General features: G+C 40.7%; 1 protein-coding gene and 2 long non-coding RNA genes across 3 annotated transcripts; 2 read left to right on the forward strand and 1 right to left on the reverse strand.

Annotated features, from left to right (window-relative positions):
* Positions 1-12005: 12005 nt before the first annotated feature.
* LOC143140836 (uncharacterized) lies at positions 12006-13094 on the forward strand. Its single transcript, XR_012990687.1, has 3 exons — positions 12006-12122; positions 12234-12351; positions 12511-13094. It is a non-coding gene; the product is annotated as an uncharacterized LOC143140836 (long non-coding RNA).
* A 2563-nt stretch (positions 13095-15657) lies between these two features.
* LOC143140843 (uncharacterized) lies at positions 15658-16903 on the reverse strand. Its single transcript, XR_012990688.1, has 2 exons — positions 16611-16903; positions 15658-15771 (listed from the first exon to the last, which is right to left on the reverse strand). It is a non-coding gene; the product is annotated as an uncharacterized LOC143140843 (long non-coding RNA).
* Positions 16904-20081: 3178 nt separating this feature from the next.
* Positions 20082-23317, forward strand: LOC143140848 (uncharacterized). Its single transcript, XM_076301975.1, has 8 exons — positions 20082-20150; positions 20293-20384; positions 21795-21888; positions 22084-22167; positions 22282-22371; positions 22469-22561; positions 22693-22769; positions 22890-23317. Exons 2-8 carry the CDS (start codon positions 20325-20327, stop codon positions 23022-23024), a joined length of 633 nt encoding a protein of 210 aa, XP_076158090.1. The 5' UTR covers positions 20082-20150; positions 20293-20324; the 3' UTR covers positions 23025-23317.
* Positions 23318-23938: the final 621 nt, after the last annotated feature.

The raw sequence follows: 23938 nt of genomic DNA on the forward strand, positions 1-23938 counted from the left end.
TGTTTTGTTGAAATGTTTGTTATGCCACCTAGGCCTATTAGGCTACCTTCCACCTCTTTCTGTTCTATTTGTTATTAACTTGTAGGCTAGCCTAGGCTACTTGTAACCAAGAAATATATAAATCACTTTTTACTTACAACAAATAGCCTACGTATATTAAACACTTAATGTATATTGTTGATATTCCACAAGCAGCATTAGTTCAAGTTCAAGTAGTTTATCGTCATGCACGCATAAAGGGAAATATAATTAATGAAACTCCTTGTGCCAGCAAATATTTTAAGAATAAATAATAATTGTTTAGATAATTATTATAGGCAAATGTGTAAATATTTAGGCATCTTACCAGGGGGGTATTCCAAGTACGAGGTTTAGTGACAAACCTGGGTTAGTTAACACAGAGTAGGTGGTAAACCTCCTAATAGAAGAGCTGTATGGCTTCATTCTCCTAACAAAACAATACCATAGGGCTCTTGTTGTAGGAGGTTTACCACTTACTCTGAGTTAAGTTACCCAGGTTTATCACTAAACCATGTACTTGGAATACCCCCCAGGTCTGTTAAGTCATAGGCTTGCTTAACCAAATGTTGTAGCCATCCATGGGTAGATGATCACAAAAACAGACAACTGGACAGTTTTGGAGAACACATTTTAATTCTAAACATAAGAACAAAAAACCTTTTAAACAAAAAAGCTTTGTAAATCTAAATACGGAAAACCTTGCATGGTTCAGTTTTCTCTCAGAACAAAATACACCATAAACTTAACACCAAAAAAAAATCAAATTTCCCCAGTACACACATATAGTAACAAGTTTTAAATACCTTGGTGTCCACATTACTGAAGACTTAACATGGACTGTTAACACTCAATATGTTCTGAAGAAGTCCAGACAACGACTCTACTTCCTTCGTCAGCTAAGGAAATTCAAAGTTTCTACATCCATCATGAAGGCCTTCTACACTTCAGCGGTTGAGAGTGTTCTAACTGGTAGCATCATCACCTGGTATGGGAACTCCACAGTTAGAGATTGTAGTACTCTGCAGAGAGTAGTGCGCTCAGCTGAACGTACAATAAGAACTCAACTCCCTGCTCTACAAGATATCTATTCCAGAAGAGTACTCCTAAGAGCCCAAAAGATTCTGAAGGACTCTTCTCATCCTAACAATGGATTATTCCTACCACTGAAATCAAGAAGACGCCTATGTAGTCACAAAGCCAGAACTGAGAGACTTAGGAGAAGTTTTTATCCCCAGGCCATCCGAACTCTGAACTCACACTATACTGACTTTGCACACATTCACTCCTCAGCACTCTCAAACATTTCCCAACTCTGAACTCACACTATACTGACTTTGCACTCATTCACTACTCAGCACTCATGACCCCCCCACCCCCCACACACACCTACAAGACTTTTAGCACTTTTACATCTCTCTCCCTAAGCTACAGACCTTTTATTTATTTTATTTATTTTACAAACACACACACACACACACACACACACACACACACACATATCTGACTTTCTCCAACTTTTGCATATCTCCATAGAACTTTTTATTATTATTTTTGATTTCTCCTCCATCTACCCATGTCCTTGATTGCCTAGCCTTTCTGCCCCCCCACCCCCCACCCCACCCCCATCCCCAACACACACACTTACATCATCACTGTCATCACTTCACATACATACAGCACACTGCTTGCTACAGTAAGCCTCCTCTACATACTTGCTGCACACTGCCCCCCCCCCCCCCCCCACACACACACACACCTACAAGACTTTTAGCACTTTTACATCCCTCTCCCTATGCTACAGACCTTTTATTTATTTTCTTATTTCATCACACGTCAAAACACACACACACACACACACACACACATATCTGACTTTCTCCAACTTTTGCACATCTCCATTGAACTTTTTATTTATTATTTTTGATTTCTCCTCCATCTACCCATGTCCTTGATTGCCTAGCCTTCTGCCCCTGAACTCCCATCTCCCCTGTCATCCCCCCAGAAGGTTTAGCCTTCTGCCCCCCCCACCCCCACCCCACCCCCATCCCCAACACACACACTTACATCATCACTGTCATCACTTCACATACATACAGCACACTGCTTGCTACAGTAAGCCTCCTCTACATACTTGCTGCACACTGCCCCCCCCCCCTACATACACAGCACACTGTCTTCAGGATCTTCTCCAACACACATCCTCTACATACTTACAGCACACTTCCCCCACCTACCCACACACACACTACACACACACACACACACACAGTCACTGCTCCACTCCCCTCCCGCCCACACACATATCTTCACTGTCATCACTCACATACATCATACATACAGTACTCTGCTTGCAATAGTAAGTCCCTGCCCCCCCCCCTACATACACAGCACATTATTTCATCAGGAAGCTTCTCCAATACACATCCCCAACATACTTACAGCACACTGCCCACACACACACTACACACACACACACACACACAGTCACTGCTCCACTCCCCTCCCGCCCACACACACATCTTCACTGTCATCACTCACATACATCATACATACAGTACTCTGCTTGCAATAGTAAGTCCCTGCCCCCCCCCCCCCCCCTACATACACAGCACATTATTTCATCAGGAAGCTTCTCCAACACACATCCCCAACATACTTACAGCACACTGCCCCCCCCCCCCCCCCCCAATACACAGCACATTGTCTCATGAGGAAGCTTCTCCAACACACATATTGCACACTGCCCTCTCCCCACATACACAGCACACTATCCCATCTCCCCTGTCATCCCCCCAACACACACACCAAGACCCCTGGCAGTTGGGTTAGCCCCTTGAGCCGTGGATCTGCCCAAGGTTTCTTCCTTGGTAAGGGAGTTTTTCCTTGCCCCTGTTGCTCTTGGGTGCTCCTTGTTGGTGCCCCCCACCCAATCCCAATCCTCCCCCACCTTTTTTATGCAGCCCTTGCCACTTAATCTACTAAACCCCTCTTCTACTGCACTTTTTACCCCCCCCCCCCCCCATAAATGCACAAATAGGCTGACACCAGACATAATTTCACTGCATTTCTTACTTCCAGTAACTATATGCATGTGACAATAAACTTCCTTGTATCTTTGTATCCTTGTATCCTTGTAAATAATGAAATGAAGATAATAAATTGAAATCCAATAAGACATAAATAAATAAATAAACAACTAATACATTAAAAAAGAATGTATAAATACAGAAAAAAACAGCAATGCTTGTTACTCCAATGCCGGATGCATGGACATGAACCTCTCCAGAAACCTGCAGAAACCCTCGTGGTTCGTGACAATGTTAATGGAAACCTTCAAATGCAAACAGATTTCAAATTGGAAATAGCATGAGAATGTAGTGACAATATGCATGTTTGGTATGGTTTGGTTTATTTATTCTGGAGAAACCACACTGATCATAATATGACATGGCTTTTATATTCACATTTCCTTACCTCAGGCATCATTACGTCGAGCACAAGGTCAACATCTATGATATCTTCATCACAGATTATGGCAGTCTGTATCATTTTTGCCAGTTTCCTGGACTAATTGGGGCCACAAAAGAGAAATAAATCTTAGAACAAAAACTTTTTGCATTACTAATTGTATGTTTACTTAAAATAGTTGTTATTCATAACCAGTGCATTATTACTACATAAACTGTACAGTGTATTCATATCAATCAGTTTTCTATGCAATCTAATGCTTTTCGGATGTCATCTTCAAATTCCTTATTTGACAGTTACTGTTTATAAGTTTGGAGATGTACTGTTTTGCAGCGACATGCAATGCCGACTCCACAACTGTTGCACTTTCCAACCAGTTGGTGTAATAGATTGCCCACTATGAATCAGTGACAATAACTGAAAGACAAACAATCCAAATAGATGACTGATTTAGAAATTTAAACTAGGTAGCATTTTAACCTTTTAAGTTATATAACCACATCATTACCACACTTATGGTGAGTTTCATCACAGTTGAATAATTTTGTATACACCTGATGGTGTGCGCACAACTTCTATCAATGTAAATACAAAAAAAAGTAAAAATAAAAATCAGGTTGTCACATTAATACCATCCAATCAGTTGAGCCAATTAGAAGCCAATTATTATGACATTATCAATCATTTGTTATTTAAAATGTGCAAAATTGGAAATGTCCTTGTTTGAGGTATCTTGTCAAGTTACCATAGCACTGAAATATTTCACAGGTCAGAGAACATAGACAAATTTAAAGTCTAGAAAAAAAACCTGTAAAACAGAAAAAAGAAAGGAAAATATCAAACTCAAGTGTTGCAATATAAACTTGTGAATTCAAGTCCTTCTGCTGTCCTTGTGTGAGCAAAGGAGTGTGTGTAACCTTAGCTAGTCGTGTTTCCTCAGTTGATGCCTTTGAGCACAACTAACTTCTCAGACAGTGTTGCATTCAGACTATTTTTTATATATATAAAATATTTTTTATATAGTTGTTATGGGGCCTGTTAATCATTCCAGCTTGACCATGCAAGGGTGCCACAAACAGACAGAGACAGACATTTCGTGCTTTACAGTATAGATAGTTAGATAGATGTCATCACAGTGTTTCACAGAAAGTATTTTAAAGTATTTTTAAAATACAAAAATACGCAACACTGAAGTATTTTGATACAAAATACGAAGGCATTTTCATTATCTCAATAAAATACAAATGACAAAATAGTATTTTGTATTTGAAATACATATTTTAAACACATGTATTAGAAATACTGCCCATCCCTGCCCATGCCCATGGCCCAATCAGTGGAAACTGACATAAAGATTTGCTCTGCCCCAAGTGTGGCCAAAACGCCGTAAAATGACTTATTGTTTTGTTATGCAAGGAAAACAAACTCACCAAGACCAAGGAGATGGTTGTTGTGGACTTCCATAAACAAGCACTTATGTTATGTTATATTGTATTTATTTATTATTCACTATAGTACTTGGTCTGCACTGAGACCTGAGTTGATATTTTGTTATCTTCATACAAATAAAGCATCTATCTGTCTGTCTGTCTGTCTGTCTGTCGGCCCAGGTGTGGGTGTTATTGTTTATCAAAGTGTTGGCTGAGGGTTGCCTGGGTCCCTGGGCATGCACTGGCCCACACACTAACTGATCTGACTGAGTGTTGGCTGAATGCCAGCTGTGCTTGAACATTACTTGATAACAAAACACAAATCCAGAGCTACTACTTTAAAGCACAAGTCATCTTTATTAAAAATTCTAACAAACAACTTTAAAACTTAAAAAGTCATAAAGCAAAAAAGGATTTTTACATGTACAATTTTATGTAAAACAATTAATAAGCTTTATATTTTATCTAAAACAAAACAAATAAAAAGATACATACATACATACATACATACACACACACACACACACACACACACACACACACACACAATGATTCAAAGACATAAATGATTCTACATAATAATAATTATAATAATTATTATAATAATTATAAATATAATTAATTATAGCACCTTTCATTCACAGAATGCAGCTCAAAGTGGTTCACATTTGGAACATTTGTCATTGGTGTCACAGGACAGTGGCTTGGTGTCACAGGACAGTAGCTAACTGTCTCAGGACAGTGTCTGGATGTTACAGGACAGTCATAGGTGTCACGGGACAGTGTCTGGGTGTTACAGGACAGTCATAGGTGTCACGGGACAGTGTCTAGGTGTCACAGGACAGTCATAGGTGTCACGAGACAGTGTCTGGGTGTTACAGGACAGTCATGGGTGTCACGGGACAGTGTCTAACTGTCTCGGGACAGTGTCTGGGTGTTACAGGACAGTGGCTAACTGTCCCAGGACAGTGTCTGGGTGTCACAGGACAGTCATAGGTGTCACGGGACAGTGTCTGGGTGTTACAGGACAGTCATGAGTGTCACCGGACAGTGTCTAGGTGTCACAGGACAGTGTCTGGGTGTTACAGGACAGTCATGGGTGTCACGGGACAGTGTCTGGATGTTACAGGACAGTCATGAGTGTCACCGGACAGTGTCTAGGTGTCACAGGACAGTGTCTGGGTGTTACAGGACAGTCATGGGTGTCACGGGACAGTGTCTAACTGTCTCGAGACAGTGTCTGGGTGTTACAGGACAGTGGCTAACTGTCTCGGGACAGTGTCTGGGTGTCACAAGACAGTCATAGGTGTCACGGGACAGTGTCTGGGTGTTACAGGACAGTGTCTGGGTGTTACAGGACAGTCATGGGTGTCACGGGACAGTGTCTAACTGTCTCGGGACAGTGTCTGGATGTTACAGGACAGTCATAGGTGTCACAGGACAGTCATAGGTGTCACGGGACAGTGTCTGGGTGTTACAGGACAGTGTCTGGGTGTTACAGGACAGTCATGGGTGTCACGGGACAGTGTCTGGGTGTTACAGGACAGTGTCTGGATGTTACAGGTAAGTCATAGGTGTCACGGGACAGTGTCTAGGTGTCACAGGACAGTCATAGGTGTCACAGGACAGTGCCTGGGTGTTACAGGACAGTCATGGGTGTCACGGGACAGTGTCTAACTGTCTCGGGACAGTGTCTGGATGTTACAGGACAGTCATAGGTGTCACGGGACAGTATCTAGGTGTCACAGGACAGTCATAGGTGTCACAGGACAGTGCCTGGGTGTTACAGGACAGTCATGGGTGTCACGGGACAGTGTCTAACTGTCTCGGGACAGTGTCTGGGTGTTACAGGACAGTCATGGGTGTCACAGGACAGTGTCTAACTGTCTCGGGACAGTGTCTAGGTGTCACAGGACAGTCATGAGTGTCTTGGGACAGTGTCTGGGTGTCTCGGGACAGTATCTGGGTGTCACAGGACAGTGTCTGGGTGTCCCGGGACAGTGTCTGGGTGTTACAGGACAGTCATGGGTGTCACAGGACAGTCATGGGTGTCACAGGACAGTGGCTAACTGTCCCGGGACAGTGTCTGGGTGTCTCGGGACAGTGTCTAACTGTCTCGGGACACTACTCAGGACAGTACTAACAGGACAGGACATTTTTTGCTGTTACTGCTACTGCTTTAATTTACGACATAATAAGCCCACCTAGAGCTAGGGTACATGCTTGATTGAACATCCAAAACAATCCCAATATCCTTGACATCTGAAATACATCTAGATAAATATATATTAATGGGAGACATTTCTCTGTTGATGGCGGAGATTTAGCTCTGGTGATGGCTTATATTAGATCATGACAGCTAGCTAGCTACCTCAAGCACAAAACATACTGTAAATAATCATGCAAAACATACCTGTATCTTGCTCGTTTTTCTCCTCCTCTGTCATTTTCTTCGTTCTGTTTTCGGCACCAGAGGGATACGTCCTTTTTTGTGACTTGTCTGAACATTACCGTCTCTTCCGATTGTTGAACTTGATGCAGTGTCTGCACGAATTGTATATGCACCCGAGGTGTCTACTTTATGCGCGTGACTCAAAGGCTGGCAGACACAGTAGCAGTAGGCAGGCATATTAATCATGAAATCATAATTTTCTTGATTTGAATGATAATTGTTAATTTATTCATTCATTGATGTCACTTGTTTACGTTATTTATTATGTAAAAAAAAAAAAAGAAACTCGATTGGGGGCCCCCTGGTGGCCAGGAGGCCCCAAGCAGCCGCTTAGTTCGCTTATGCCTTGGGCCGGCCCTGGTCATAGGTATGATTACTGTGAATGTGTGTGTGTGTGTGTGTATCTGTTTGTGCACATGTGTGCACATGAACTGGGTTAACATGACCCCTGGAGGCAAATATACGGAAAAAATGGTCATCCTAGGTCCTACAGTTCTCAAGATATTCACAGAGAACTGTGTCTGGCCTACCCTCCTTTCGGGGGGGCCAGTCCAGCGGGGGGGCTACAGATCAAAACGAAAAATGACAGTTCCATGCTATCCATGTGGGGGTACATGCCCACCAAGTTTTGTGTACCCCGGTCTTTCAGTGTCCCGGGAATCCTTGTTGGTGTACGTCACTAAATGTACACATAAATTGTTTTATTGTAAGGCCCCCCATGAACGAAAGTACACAAAACTTGGCATGCATTCGGAGGGTGTCATAATGATCCTACACTTTCAATTTCGTGCAGTTTTGACCATGTCAGCCAGAGATATTGTGATGAAAACACCTAATTTGTTGCTTTTTAATTTTTAACTAGGTGGCGCTATACATGAAATAAGTGGTAATGGGATGGGTTGACATGGCCCCTTGAGATCAACATACAAAAAAAAGGTGGACCTCCTAGGCCCTACGGTTCTCGAGATATTCACAGAAAACTGTCTCTGGCCACCTACAGGCCAGTTGGTGTATAGTAACATAAATTAATTTATTGTGTGGCCCCCCATGAACGGAATTCCACGAAACTTGGCGTGCATTCAGAGGGTGTCATAATGATCCTACACTTCCAATTTCGTGCAGTTTTGACTATGTTAGGTCACAGATACCTGCGATTACAACACCTAATTTTTACTTTTTTGTGTTTAACTAGGTGGCGCTATACAGGAAATGAGTGGTTATGGAATGGGTTGACATGGCCCCTTGAGATCAACATACAAAAAAAAAATGGTCCTCCTAAACCTTACGGTTCTCGAGATATTCACAGAAAACTGTGTCTGCCCTACCCTCCTTTCGGGGGGTGCAGTCCAGCGGGGGGGGGCTACAGATCAAAACGAAAAACGATGGTTCCATGCTATCCATATGGGGTTACATGCCCACCAAGTTTCGTCTACCCCGGTCTTTCAGTGTCCCGGGAATCATTGACGGAAATTTGGACATGCGAAAAAGAAAAAAAAAAAAAAAAAGAAAAAAAAATCTGACTAAACCTATATGACCGCCGCTTCGCTGCGCGGCGGTCATAATTATGGTCCATCGTCTATTGAATGGAGGTGCGTCTGCGTGTAGCCTATACGACGGTGTCCACTAAGCACACCATGCTTATTTCGACCCTCTGCCCAACATAGCTTGGAGGTTGCAGTGGTAATCGTGATGATAGTGTCCGTAATGGACGTGATACAGACAACAGGGCTAGTAGAAATAGGGCTCTAAACTACAAAGTCACCCGCAATATGATGCGAACTTCTGGGTACTCAGATTACCCGCGATAGGAACTGATTTGACCAGAATACTTTATTGTAGGCCTTGTGGTTTAGAAACCATATACATCTTAGGTGTTGGTATACATTTTAGGTGTTTTCCTGTTAATTTGTTATGTGGGTTATATGAAAAAAGGAAAGTAAACCTGCTCAAATATGTTCATCTAGTATTTACTGAAAGGTGCATCATTTGAGGTGCTTGCCATCCAGTGGCAAATTAGATGGGTAAATTTACCCCCTTCATAAACTTTTGTTTTACTCAAAGATTTTTACATTTACACTAGAACTTTATCTCTGACCACTTTCAAGCCATGGCCTTTTGAAATTTTGATATAAAAATCCAATGGTGTTGCTTTCTTATAGTTTGCCAGGTTTAAAAACTTTATGAGAGGAAACTATTTTTATTTGGTGTGAAACACACACATACCTGTTTTTATGCTTTTCATTTGTTTTATAATTTGTATTAATATTTATTTTATCATTATTTTATTTATAAGCTAAGGTTGCTAGCACATGTGTCTAAAACTAGATAAAAACACTTGCACTTTCTGTTTGCAGTTTTGTGTGGTATTTGAAAAAAATAACATTGCATTTTCAGAAATAGCCGGCCCTCCAATCAGATGACGTTGGCAGAATTGGCCCCCAGCTCATTTGAGTTTGAGACCCCTGGCGTGGGTTGTCTTGTGTCTTGAGGAATTTGTGACCGGGCGTCAAGAGTAACTGCGAGAACGCGTATACTTTGCAGATGCCCAGATTGAGCAATATTACAGGGCAACCACATAACCGCATCCATGTTTTCGGATTAGATGATTCAAGTTCTCAAGAAACTGATCATTAAAGTTGAGGTTGGTATGAGAGGGAGTATGTGTGAGCAACCTGCAAGTTACAGGTATTCATTGTTTTGCACTTATATGATGTCATCACATGACCAAACATAGGCTATATTGTAGGTTTTACCAAAAATATTTGGCAGTATTTTTAAACCACAAAAATACACACCTATAAAGTACATGTATTTTTATAGAAAATACGAAGCCATTTTTCTTCAAGCTTTGCTAAACTTCATTGTGCTGAGCTTCTTTCTATTTACTGTGTTTATAAAATTTGTAACACCTGTGTGTGCTCCAATCTCATCATACTCACCTGTATGATAAAAGTCAAATAGAGAAACATGGACCCTCTGAAGAAATGCATAGGGGGATTCTTTGAGGAACTCATGACGTGGTTTAGAGATATCTCGTTGAAAATAAGCATAGGTAAGGAATTAATTTCAAATATTTGTATAGAACACTAAAAGTAACTGGGGAAAACCCACCAGAGTATTTTTGCTTCAGAGATACATTGAACTGAAAAAAGAGGAAGAAATTTGTAGGCCTCTTAGAATAAAATGGTTACCACTGCCAGCAGTTCCAAGCACATTTTTTAAACTGTTAAGGTCATCCTAGCATAAAACGTTGAGTGTAGTGTGCCTCTTTGACCTTATTGTGTTGGTGTCTTCTATTGTACACCTGTAAAAATGCATTTATCTGATGATCTCACAGACGTCTAACAAATATCACAGATACAATAACTGCAAAGCACTGTTGTCCTTGTGTTTAAGATCAAGCTGTAATTAATAGAGTCCTTCGCATTTGTACTCATTGTCTAAATCAGGGATTCCCAAACTGTGGTACGCGTACCCCCGGTGGTACACGAGCTGCCACTAGGGGGTACGCGAGATGAAAAGGGCAATGGTGGAAAGGAGTTAAAAATGATTAATTAATTAATACTCTAATTATAATACATAATTTCGAATCAGGTTATAATGATATGGAAACGTGAAATTAAAGGAAATCATTTGTAAACTTACAAAATAAGCTACACACAATAGGCTACACGTGATTTCCTGCGGGCAGCCAGAATATCTGGTGCGTTAGTTTCGTTGAAGTATAGGCTAGGTAAAAAGCTGTGTAAACATGGAAAACTGGCTAAAAACAGGGACACTGTCCAAAAGGCCTAATTAAAGCGATCGAAGAGGAGAAGCGAGAGAACAGAGCAGGACACACGTAACGATGGAGTGGGATGGGGGGCAGACTAATGAAGGTGGAGATGGAGCGCAGGGGGGTAAAAGAAAGAACGAGACAGAAAAGACTCTGCGAAGAAAACGAAAGTATGATGAGGCATAGCCCTCGGCTTCATGTGGATTGGGAGACAGACTGCCCAAAGCCACAGTGCGTGGTCTGCAGTGAGATGCTATCTAACCATTCTAATGTGGTTCTCCACACTCTTTTTTTTTTTAGCGTGAGAGCTCATAGACCAGTTGCACATTTTGATTATGTTATCATGTAGGGCGGCTAATTAAACAACGATGCCTGGAATGCGTCAATAGAATGAGTTACTTTTTTATGTGTTGGATGGTGGGGGTACGCGAGCCGAGTCAGGATGTAGAAGGTGGTCCGCGGGGAAAAAAGTTTGGGAACCGCTGGTCTAAATGATTTTCCTCCTCCAGTAGATTTGTCCTGGTGCATACAGAGAAACATGCTGAAAGGAAGACTGGAATTGAAAACAGGAACGGGTAAATACTCACACAGAGAGAGAGAGAGAGAGAGAGAGATAGACAGACAGACAGATAGACAGACAGACAGATAGACATTTTTTTCCCAAGTCATTCTTGGAGATGGTCTTCCTAAAACATAGCATGGACATGTGCTTCAGAGAAGGTTTTAAACCAAAAGAGGAAACATGAAAATGCGGAACATCTTTTCTACGAAGAAGGCAAAGGTCAACAAATGTCCTTCCGCGTTGATTAAATCCTCTATATAAGAGACCACCAAGGAGCTGCAGTCATATCATCTTCAGCCTTCACACAGGGCATCTCTTCTCTTCAGCCTCACTGCTTTGAATCATCTGCTGCATCTGTCACCATGAGGACCCTGGCTGCTCTTCTGGCTCTGGTGCTGGTCATCTCAGTTAGTGGTGAGTGGAAACTGTTGAATGTATAGGCTATATCATAATGTAGCACAATGTACATGAAATATACCATTGTGAGAGCAACCTGTAATATAATTATTGTTTGAACTGTTACAGCTAATTATGGACCAACTACACGGGAATGCTGTACAAAATACTACTCTCATACGATTCCTCAGAAAAAGGTGGTGTCTTACTTCAAAACCAGCAGCAGCTGCTACCTGACTGCTATTGTGTGAGTATCAATTTGCCTACACTGTTTCCCTGTAGCTACTAGTGAAGCAGGTGTGATCTGAAACCATAAAAGAAGCAATGTAATCCAGTATTTAGTTTTCTCCAAATTATGTCTGTTTTAATGGCTTTTCCAAACTTTTCCCCTCATCTCTGTGTGCAGGCTTGAAACAATGGCAAATAAGACGTTCTGTGTGAAGCCTGACCTGCCATGGGTTCAGAACATTGTCACCAATTTGGGTTCTACTGCCTCCCGTCTGTGAACGAATCCCCACCATCTATGGTCATCTCGAGAGAAGTCCCACCTGGACTCTCCTGACGATAGTGATTTACTCAACTAATTTAACCCATTTACTCCTAAAATGCCTGCTAAAAACGCCTATAGAATCCTATGGCATTCTAGACTAAATAACCTTATTTCCTGAGGGTTTTCTGAAAACATACTAAAAATGGTCAACGTCTACCAAAATGTAATATCTAAGCCTCTGTAACACCTAGAAACATGAAATAAAAAGCATGCTGCGCTACGCAGCATCCAGCGGGAGGGTCAATGTTGCGCTATGCAGCATCCAGCGGGAGGGTCAATGTTGCGTCATGCAGCATCCAGCGCGAATGGGTTAAGCTACTTCAATCTCATGCTGTTGTTTGTGCAAAATCAGTGTTGTGTTAAAGTTGTAAATATATTTCATTTGTTCCATTAGAAATGTTGTTGCTGAGGTACTATATCTAATAAAATATATTTATTTGCATTAATTAAATTATTGTACATCATCATTTCACATTTTTCTTCACTGCATAACATGCATTTAGGAGAGCTCAGATACCGCATGGGGCAGTTAAAGAGGATATTCTGTGTGGAAAACCAGATATGTTAAAGAAGTTCAGTATTCCTCAACAAACGAGTCACCATTTTCTTTTGGGACCAAACCACATCATCACATCAGTTTTGAGTAAGACTGGAATATGCAGTTACTGAATAGCAAATAGTATAGCCTTTGGGGGCAGCTTCGCAATGCCAAAGTAAATTTTGTTTTTAACTTACTAGGTTCAAATCAATTATTACACGTCTCAGCTAATATATGAAGAGGGTCTTTGGTCCCAAATGAAAGTTTAGACTCGTTATCAACCACAAATACATCCTAAGTTGAAGAATATCAAACCTTTACTTTACAGTAATTGTTGAACCTGAAGCCAAGTGCTGCTATTAGACATGGGGTAATTAAACAGTCTGCATTCCTTAGAGTGCACTTAGACGATAGACTGCTCTTTATAAGGACAAAGCCAACTTTACTTTTTGTGGCATCTAAGATCTTTCAACGTCTTAAACAAGATGCCATAGATTTTCCAGCAGTCGGTTATATCTAGTCCCATTTGTTATGCAGTGATGTGCTGAGGATGTGGCATGAAAGCGAGGGATGCTAAGAGACTGAAAAGGCTTAATAAGAAAGCCAGCTCTGTCATAGGAGGTGGAATTCAGCTGAACTCGGAGGCAGATGTGGAGGCAGAGAGGAGGATGCTTAGCTGATAAACACTTACTATTTTTTCCTTCTATTTTTTTTCCTTCTATTTCACACGATTTTTTTCCACTGCATAACATAGCTCAGATAGGACATGGGGCAGTTAAAGAGGACATTCTGTGTGGAAAACCAGACATGTTAAAGAAGTTCAGTATTCCTCAACAAGTCAACTTTTGGGACTAAACCACATCAAAGGGTGCAGTTTTGACTATAGTGTAACCTTAGAGGGCAGCTTTGCAATGTCAAAGTAAATTGCATTTTTAATTAACTAGGTTTAAATAAATGATTACACGTCCTGAGCTAGTATGTAGAATATCTGGTCCCAAATGAAAATGAAAATAATAAATTCATTATCAACCACACATGCATCCCAGGTTGAAGAATATCAAACTTTTCCTTTAAAGGAGATATCCGGCGATTTTTCACATAGATCTCCGTTTCTCAAGGTCACCAAGTACCGTTGGTAAAAAAAAAAAAAAAAAACCCAGAAAACAATCATTTTTTTCCTAACTCGAGTTGTTAGTTTTAACAGCTAAAGCAGCCAGGCAGCTACTACACTCTGGGGACATGAACAGAGGCTCACGGACATGCCCCCAGAGTGTAGCGCGTTAACTGCCTTGCTGCTTTAGCTGTTGGAACTAGCAACTTCACCTAGGTAAAACTGATTGTTTTCATTTTTTTGGACAGACAGTACTCAGAATGTACATTTTATGCAACAGGGTTAACCCAAAGTGCTTTACTGTCAGGGTAGGCGGGAGGACCCAAGTGCAAGACTCTTCCAGGCAGTATCTCAGACAAACACACTTTATTTTTAAACTACAAACTTACACATTTACTACAACTTACTTACGTACTCAGACAGGGTAAACAGAGAGACGAACCGACAAAGGACAGAGGAAGAGACCAAGAAGACAATAACGGAGAACAGGTGCAAGCAGAAACAGAGGGAAACTAACAAGACAGGAAGTGCAGACCATATAGGGGATGGGCGGGACAACGACAGGTGACAGACAGGTAAACACAAAGCACATGGCACAAGCTAGGTCAACAAAACATACAAGAATGATCACAACATTCAAACGTAGGGGGAGACAAAACTAACAGTCTAGAGCAGCGGTTCCCAAACTTTTTTCCCCGCGGACCACCTTCTACATCCTGACTCGGCTCGCGTACCCCCACCATCCAATACATAAAAAAGTAACTCATTCTATTGACGCATTCCAGGCATCGTTGTTTAATTAGCCGCCCTACATGATAACATAATCAAAATGTGCAACTGGTCTATGAGCTCTCACATTAAAAAAAAACAGTGTGGAGAACCACATTAGAATGGTTAGGTAGCATCTCACTGCAGACCACGCACTGTGGCTTTGGGCACACTCTAAAAAACATTGGGTTAAAAACAACCCAATTTCAACCCATCCACTGGGTAAATAGTGGTCGAGCCCAGCACTGAGTTATATTAGCCCCGAAAATTGGGTTGTTCGGTTAACCCAATGAGTTGGGTTGATAGTCTAACCCAAACATTGGGTTATCGTAACAAAACTGTTAGGTTAAACCTACATAATTGTTGGGTAGGCTATTTTATACAACCCAGGATTTATATTATTTTCACTGTCATCTCTGGGTTATGCTGACCTAATTTATGGGTTATTCTAAGTATCTTATTTTTCTCCTTAATCCAATCACTATTAATTGATAATAATTCAAATAAATGTTTGCAAATCATTAATGTTACAATATAATGTTTTAAAATCCATCCAATGGGCAACAATAGCCATGCAATGAAATAAAACAGTTCGACATTTATTTATTTGGCAGTTTATTTTTTGAACAGATAGCTAGAAAAAGCTTGTGATACTTCCATGAAGGCAGGCAGATTCCACCGTCCGTTTTGGGGATCACCCCTGTGAATCAAAGAAAAAAAAAGAGTGCATTAATCACTGTTATTTACAGAACTTTATCTCAAGATTTTCATGAACCATTATCATTGAATGATGTTGACAAACATTAAAAATCCACCAGGAGACAAAATATTAGCGCAACACACTCGGAAACCATGACCACCTGTGCAGTTATAATAACTTGTAGCTTCTAGTTCTAGATGCTAACTACCGGGTAGCAGCTAACGTTATCTAAATGACTGTCTGATAGTGCTACTACAACCAGAGACCGTCTTCTCTGCTACAACCAAAAACACCCAGTAACGTTAAGTTACATGGCTATAATATGAAGCTACCCTGAATAAATTAATAAGATGTTGTTTGCCATTATTATTACCGTATGTGTGGCTTGTGAAGAGACTAACATTACCTTCAACTGTGTTGGCTAATATTAGCTGACAAACGTTAGCTGCAACCGTAGTCTAGGCTACAACCACCACGAAGCATATTTAATTAGCATTGATGCTAGCTATATCGTCTGCTAATGTCAACCAGCTTAGTATGCTCATTTTAGTTCGTTGTAAAAGTTCGTTTTGTTTCTGTCAGCAGTTCATACCCAGTGAACAAAGAACTATGTTTTTATGAGTCTGTCTTTGTGTATATTTAACATGAACAGTAATTGTAGTGCGTTAGTTAGTTAGCGTTAGTTAGCATGAATGACACAATTGTTAACCTGTTTGAGGCTGAACGAAATTGGCAGGCAGAATATCCATTCATATCATGAAGGGTAGCGTCTACATCTCTGGGTGGACTTTTAAAATCAGTCTGGATAAAACATTTTAAAAAAAGTTAAAGATACATACCTTACGAAATCGCCAGATTTCCATTGCTTGCTGACAGCTGGTGGACTGGACGGTTGGAAGAATAACGATGTTTTTTCGAACTTTCAAATAACTATGCAGCTGTGTTAAAGTCACCCAGGTGCTGGGTAGTGTACTCCACGTCAGGTGGGAGAGAGGAGGGGCGCTGTCCTAAACTATCAACCCAACAAGCTGGGTTACAGAAAATAACCCAACATGAGTAAAAACAACCCCACAAAATGCCCTGACAGCCTCAACCCAACGTTTGGGTTGAGAAAATAACCCAGTATTTTTTAGAGTGCAGTCTGTCTCCCAATCCACGTGAAGCCTAGGCCTATATCATCATACTTTCGTTTTCTTCGCGCAGTCTTTTCTGTCTCGTCCTTTCTTTTATCCCCCTGCGCTCCATCTCCACCTTCATCATTCTGCCCCCCATCCCATTCCATCGTTACCTGTGTCCTGCTCTGTTTCTCTCGCTTCTCCTCTTCGATCACTTTAATTAGGCCTTTTGGACAGTGTCCCTGTTTTTAGCCAGTTTTCCATGTTTACGCAGCCTTCTACCTAGCCTATACTTCAACGAAACTAACGTGCCAAATATTCTGGCTGCCCGCAGAAAATCACGTGTTGCCTATTGTGTGTTGTAGCTTATTTTTTTAATGAAAACATACCCTATTATAGAGTTTACAAATGATTTCCTTTAATTTCACGTTTCCATATCATTATAACCCGATTCGAAATTATGTATTATTTATGAATTAATTAGAGTATTAATTAATTCATCATTTTTAACTCTCCGCCATTGCCCTTTTCATCTCGCGTACCCCCTAGTGGCAGCTCGCGTACCACCGGGGGTACGCGTACCACAGTTTGGGAATCCCTGGTCTAGAGGGGTATTCCAGAAAGGAGGTTTAACAAACACTGAGATAAAACTTAACCTCTAGGTTGTCTGAACCTGTGGCGACTAAACCCGAGCTGTCGGTTCCAAAACACCGGTTACCAGTTAGTTCCAACCTGGTCTCACAGGAATCCGTGAAATAGCCACGGACGCTTAACTCAAAATCCGTGGTGGGCCCACGGAATCACTGAAATTTCCGTGAAACTCACACGGATTTCGATTCAATGCAAGTTAATGACACTCATATCCCGTGGCTATTTCACGGATCCCCGTTTAAACAACTGAGTGCAGATTTCGCTCAACGGACGTTATTATCTTATTGGGAAACACACTTTTGATACATTCAGTTCGATTTTTATTGCCTTTTTTAGTGTCTGTGTAATGTTAGCCTGTCAGGCGTTGCATTCCATCCCTGTTTCAACAACTGAGTGCAGATTTCGCTCAACGGAAGTTACATTTCCGTGAAACACACACGGATTTCGTTCCAATGCAAGTTAATGACAATATATTCCGTGGCTATTTCACGGATCCCCGTTTAACAACTGAGTGCAGATTTCGCTCAACGGATGTTGTTATCTTATTGGGAAACACACTTTTGATACATTCATTTCGATTTTTACGTAATGTTAGCCTGTCAGGCGTTGCATTCCATCCCTGTTTCAACAACTGAGTGCAGATTTCGCTCAACGGAAGTTGACATTTCCGTGAAACACACACGGATTTCGTTCCAATGCAAGTTAATGACAATATATTCCGTGGCCCACACACGGATCCCCCGTTTCAACAACTGAGTACAGATTTCGGTCAACTGACTTTTATAACTTTGGGATACATGGATATTGAATAATTACAATCGTTTCAGGACTGCATATTTGCCGTTGGCTTAAATTATGCCCTCATTTAAGTGGGATATTTAATAAAAACGTTCTCACTTCTCATTTCAGCGAGGCATAGTAACCGTTGCTAGGTAAACAAAGCCCATGTCAGAAGCGTATCCCCAGAGAATGTCAACTTAAAAAGAATAGCTTACTGATAGCACTAGTTCTTTCGTCTCAATACTGATTATGAAGTTGTTATAAATGTAATACACTACTGCAGAAATGTTTATATTGCTTAAGGTGGAAATAAAGTTCTTTGGCAAAGAGATGCATTCTGGGAAGTGATGTGTTTAAATGTAATGGCTACATATACCCAAGTTTCTTTCATTCGGAGATTTATGCTCATTATTTTACAAATTTGAGCAAGGATATAAAATATTAAGACTGTACCAGAGACGGTTGATTAAGGATCTTTGACTGTACTTTTTCATTGCTATTGATATTTTGGCGCAATTTTGTGCATCGCGTCACTGTGTGCGACGATCCCAGGGCGACGCTCGAAAAAGGAAACAGCCCCAGTGTGATAGGCTGGTTGCTGTCATGTGACACACGCCACCACAAGAAAGCGGAAACGCATCGTAGAGCGAGAGCTGGCTGGCTATGTGGGGTAAGGTAAGTTAAACTACGTTAATTTAGTAAATAATAATAATAATGGTGTTGTTTTTTGTTGTTTCGAACAAAATATAGGTATACTTATCATGACCAAAAACCCTTCATGCTGTAAAACAACTAGAATCACGCGAAATTAGTGCAATTTCTTAGTGAATGTCTTATAATGGTAAAAGACGTGGACAAATGCGTGATAATTAGCCAAATAAATAATTGTCATGGTTATTTGGTTAAATTATCGAAATGAGTGCGATGGTGATTGAGATGGTGTTTGACATTAAATTATAAGCAGGTCAGTTTCACGTAATAAGCTATTTGTTTCTTTGGGTCTGGGTAATTCATGTGACAAAAAATTCTGTTATGCTACTACGGTTTTTCTGAAAAACAAAGCAACATTTCTATCTCCAAAATAATGCATTTCTGAGTGTACTACGTAGTGCATGCAGCTTTTAATGTCCAAAGTAGCCTATACTGATTTTCCTGCATAAGAACTACAAATACTCCTTCAAAACTACAGTGTTGACACTTGAAGTTGTGGAGTTATATTTTAGTAGCCTATTCTATAATAGAATAAATACCCACATCAGTTTTACCCTTGTCTCACCTGTATACAAGGGTACAAGGTGTATGAATTGCAGTAGTGATCAAATGAAAAAGGAAAGAAAGGTGTCCTGATGTGTTGTTTAGGGATGGTGCTGCAATGTTTTCTCGACATATCTTTATGTCTTTTTTTTCTCCCCTCTACTTATGTTTTCACAGATCCTTGCTCCTGATATCCTGATGTATGGGTTGCATTTCATTAAATTACTCCAACAGAACACTCACAGAAAGGAGAGTGGTGTCAAACTACAAGACAGCCAGTATGTAAGCAAGGCCTTGTTTGTCCTTGTTTGGCTACTCATTTGTCAACTTCCTGAAGAGGCTGAAGCATGCTGGCCTTGACACCTCAGTCCTTGCTTCAATAGACCTCTGAAGTTCGCCTACAAAAAAGCTGCCATCTTTGACATCCGGTATCTGGCGATTTTTCCTATGGGAAAATAACATGGGGATTTTGAATAATCGCACCTGTTAAAGTCTCGTGGGGATGAAAAAGTCTGAAATGCAGACGTTTTCCTGAACACACTTTTGTCCTCTGCCTTCGAGTGGATACTGTGATCTCCGGTAAGTGAAGGCGGCACACTTAGATGTTTGCTACTCCAGAGCTAACTTTCAATGCAACTTGCCATAGTGCCGTAGTTAGCTTCAATTAACAACCGGATCTCCTTATATGGGCAAAGATGGCCGTTTTGGATCTTTTTTGTAGGCGAACTTCAGAGGTCTATTAACAGCTGTGTTATGGAGTGCATCCTCACATCATGGTCTACTGCAGCGGTGGATACAGAGGACAATTGGCAGGTATTTTACATCACTTTTACATTACTTTTACTGTGATTTTGCTAGATATGGTTGTCGCTGTGCTAAATATAGGCCCATATTGTAGATTTAGATTGTTTCTACAGATTGTAGAAAGTAGATTGAACTGATACAATTAGGTCTACACTGTTAAGGGACAGCTGAATTGACCACCTAAACCATATATTTTCTGAAAGCCTATAGCCTCTAGATGTCAATTAATATACATTAAGACATGTCCCACCTTCCTACTGACTTTGGTGCATCATAAGGCGTACATAGGCCCATATTGTAGATCGAGAAACGCATTGTACAGCTGATATATTTAGGCCTACACTGTTAAGGGACAGCTGAATTGACCACCTAAACCATATATTTTCTGAAAGCCTATAGCCTCTAGATGTCAATTAATTAAGACATGTCCTACCTTCCTACTGACTTTGACATATCAAAACTCCACCTCTGAAGTGGGAGTGGTCAACTTTTTTTAAGTTTTTCATTCACTGTTTTTTGTGTGGGTGTCTCAGATATCCCACCTTTGGAACAGTTGTCAGGGGCCTCAAGGCGGTGCCGTGCGTCTTGGTCCCATCCCTCTAGCACCTAGCGTTACCGCGGCAGAAGAGGGAAACCTTGTATGTTTCGAACCGTTTATCTCCTTCCGGGAATAATCCACCGACTCCAAACTGAGCCTGGCTTGTTTGTAATGTCCCGTTGTTCAACATATTCTGATTTCATACTGATCAGACCAACATAAGTGAGTTTTTTGGCTAAAAATGTAAAAATGGCTAAACGTTAGCAATTCCACTGCTTTGTTATTTTGCCACCATATGTACCCTAGCAACACCCAAGCAACCACCTTAATTACCCTAGCAACACCCTAGCAACCATCTTAATTACCCTAGCAACCACTTGTATAATGTCAAGCTAGCAACCACCATAGCAACCAACATGCTTACCCTAACAACCACCATAGCAACCATGTTATTTTGCATAGCAACCACCATATCTACCTTAGCAACACCATAGCAACCATTCAATTTACCCTAGCAACAACCACAATATGAACATAGTAACCACATGACATGTCCTAATGTATGTTAAATCACACCTACAACTGACCAGCTTTCAGAAAATATATGGTTTGCATGGCTGAAACTGCTTTGCCTTTGAGTTGGAGCTCAAAACTTATCATATGTGTACCTCGTTCGCCAATATACAAAATAGTGCCATGTATAGAGTTATGAACACTGATCGTATGATATGCAAAAGTCTGCAGGAAAGTAGGTCAGGCTTTCAGAATACAGTGGGACATGTCTCAATTCATGCTAATATTGGGTGCAGTGAAGAAAGAAAGGGAGGGAGGCTGCTTTTAAAAGAGAGGGAAAGTATAATATTTTTTAATATTGTTTTCAGATGAAGAATTGGTGCGGTGGTGAGGCTGGAGCACCCCTGGCTTTTGCCGTATGGGTTGACTTCAGCAGTGAGTCACCCACCGTTAATTTCACAGGTATATGTAATATGTTTTTATTCAACAACATTTCAATGATGAGATCTATCGAAGATGACATTCAATGGAAGAACAATTATTTTAGTATGGTCACAATCTGGCCCTGAGTTTTGATAAAAATGATATTGACATGGCAACACAAACCGAATTGATAATGGATTTTAAGGGTTTTTTTTCCGGTTACGGTTCATTTAGGGCCAAAGTATCTTGAGGCCTTTTGGACCAATGACAGGAAGGCTGAGCTGCTAAACATGTACACTAATAGGGGTGTGTCAAGTGGTATGTATAAATGAAAGTGGTGTTAAGGTTTGTTTCTGTGTCAATCCTTTCTTGAAGTTCAGAAAAAGAACCTTAACATTTGTTTTTAATGACACTGAGCGTACTGTCTTACAGATGCTTTGGGGGGTGAGAGGCCATACGTTGACCCTGATATCAGTGGCACACATTGCCGGATGGCAATTGGCCGTCTGATAAAAGAACATGGTATGACTGGCATTGTATGTTTTCAATTTCCTTATTTAAAGATCAAAATGATGCAGACTACTGAATCTGATTACACTTTAACACCCTTCTATCTCAGCACTGAGTCAGGGTTTGTCTCTGTCTGAATATCTGCCACAACACAGGGCGCCTTGGTGGCCTGAGGAATTGCCCTTTGCCTCAGTCAGTGACGGTATGTTAATATTGACCAACTATTACTGTTTCAACTGCATGCACACAGCTGTTGCAACATGATTTGACTTTTCATAAGAGTATATGATAAAACCAGTAATGATGCATTGTTTGCCATTTTTTATGGAAAAGGTGAAGGGCGTAAAGCTTTCACTGCTGAAAAGCTGAGGCAGGTGGTACGCTCATACAATGCGTATTACAATCTCCAGGTATATATACAAATGCATGAACCTGTCTAAAACCTTTTGCATACCAGTGTGTTTTACAGACTAAAACAGATTTGTACACACATATCTAACAATAATGTGCTTTTCCTTTAATCTGTTGAGCTGCAGCAGTCTGTTGAGGCACCACCATCACCCCCATCACCAGCACCAGCAGCAACACCAACAGCAGCACAAACACCACCAGCACCACAAACACCACCAGCAGCAGCGGCAGATCATAAAGAAGGATCACAATGAATACTACATGTCATTTCCTTTAATGTGTCAACATCTTTTGGAAAAGTAAAGCATCTATCATCATAAAGCAATCTCACTTTTCTTTGTTGATAAGCTACGTGTTTTTCATCGTAATTGATTCAATATCCAAGTGTGACAGTTTTGGTGTACCATGAACAGAACAGGACAATTGGAAACAGTTAGCCACCTATGTTACAGAGTCTAAAAACAAGCAGATTAGCACTAGCAGATTTAGAAATAGCTTCTTTCCCAATGCAATAACAATAAAGGAATTCATTCATTTAGTCATTTCAGTTTGTATTACTACTTTCATTATTATTGTTGTAATCTCACATGTACTATGGCTATCATAATTAAAATTAGATAGATACATAGATAATGTGTCAGTGAAAATACATATATGAGCCAACTGTTCCAGCAAGGAGGAAGATGGGGTATGGATATCGGGCATGCATATCCACTCCTAGGCCTATTCTCCTACACTCCCCCTGTAGTAGCCAGCATTACATTGAAATCTCTCACTTTGGCCTATAGGACACTGACTGGATCTGCTCCTTGTTATTTTAATTCAATGATCAAGATGTACTTCCCCAACCGCCCACTGCTGTCTTCTGATTACCATTTATTCTGTCGACCACTCATGAACGCTAAATTCAAGACTCTTCCTCAGTGGTTCCATGTGGGTGCAATAAGTTGCACAGTGCTCTTTGTTCCTGTGATAGTTTACAGTGTTTTAAAAGGGGTCTAAAGGCACATTTGTTCAACATGCACTTAGTCCATTAAACAGTAAGCAACTTGTTATTATATCATTGATTGAATGGGCATTTGTTTATTAGCCTATTGCTTGTCCTTATTACAGTCTGATCAACATCTTAATTTATTCCCTGTTCAATTTAAGTGTTATATCGTTTTAT

Source organism: Alosa pseudoharengus, unplaced genomic scaffold (genome assembly GCF_046254945.1).
Source record: "Alosa pseudoharengus isolate Yale_2024_CS ecotype anadromous, Long Island Sound unplaced genomic scaffold, YU_APseudo_1.1 YU_APseudo_1.1_scf_10, whole genome shotgun sequence".
NCBI classification, from domain to species: domain Eukaryota; kingdom Metazoa; phylum Chordata; class Actinopteri; order Clupeiformes; family Clupeidae; genus Alosa; species Alosa pseudoharengus.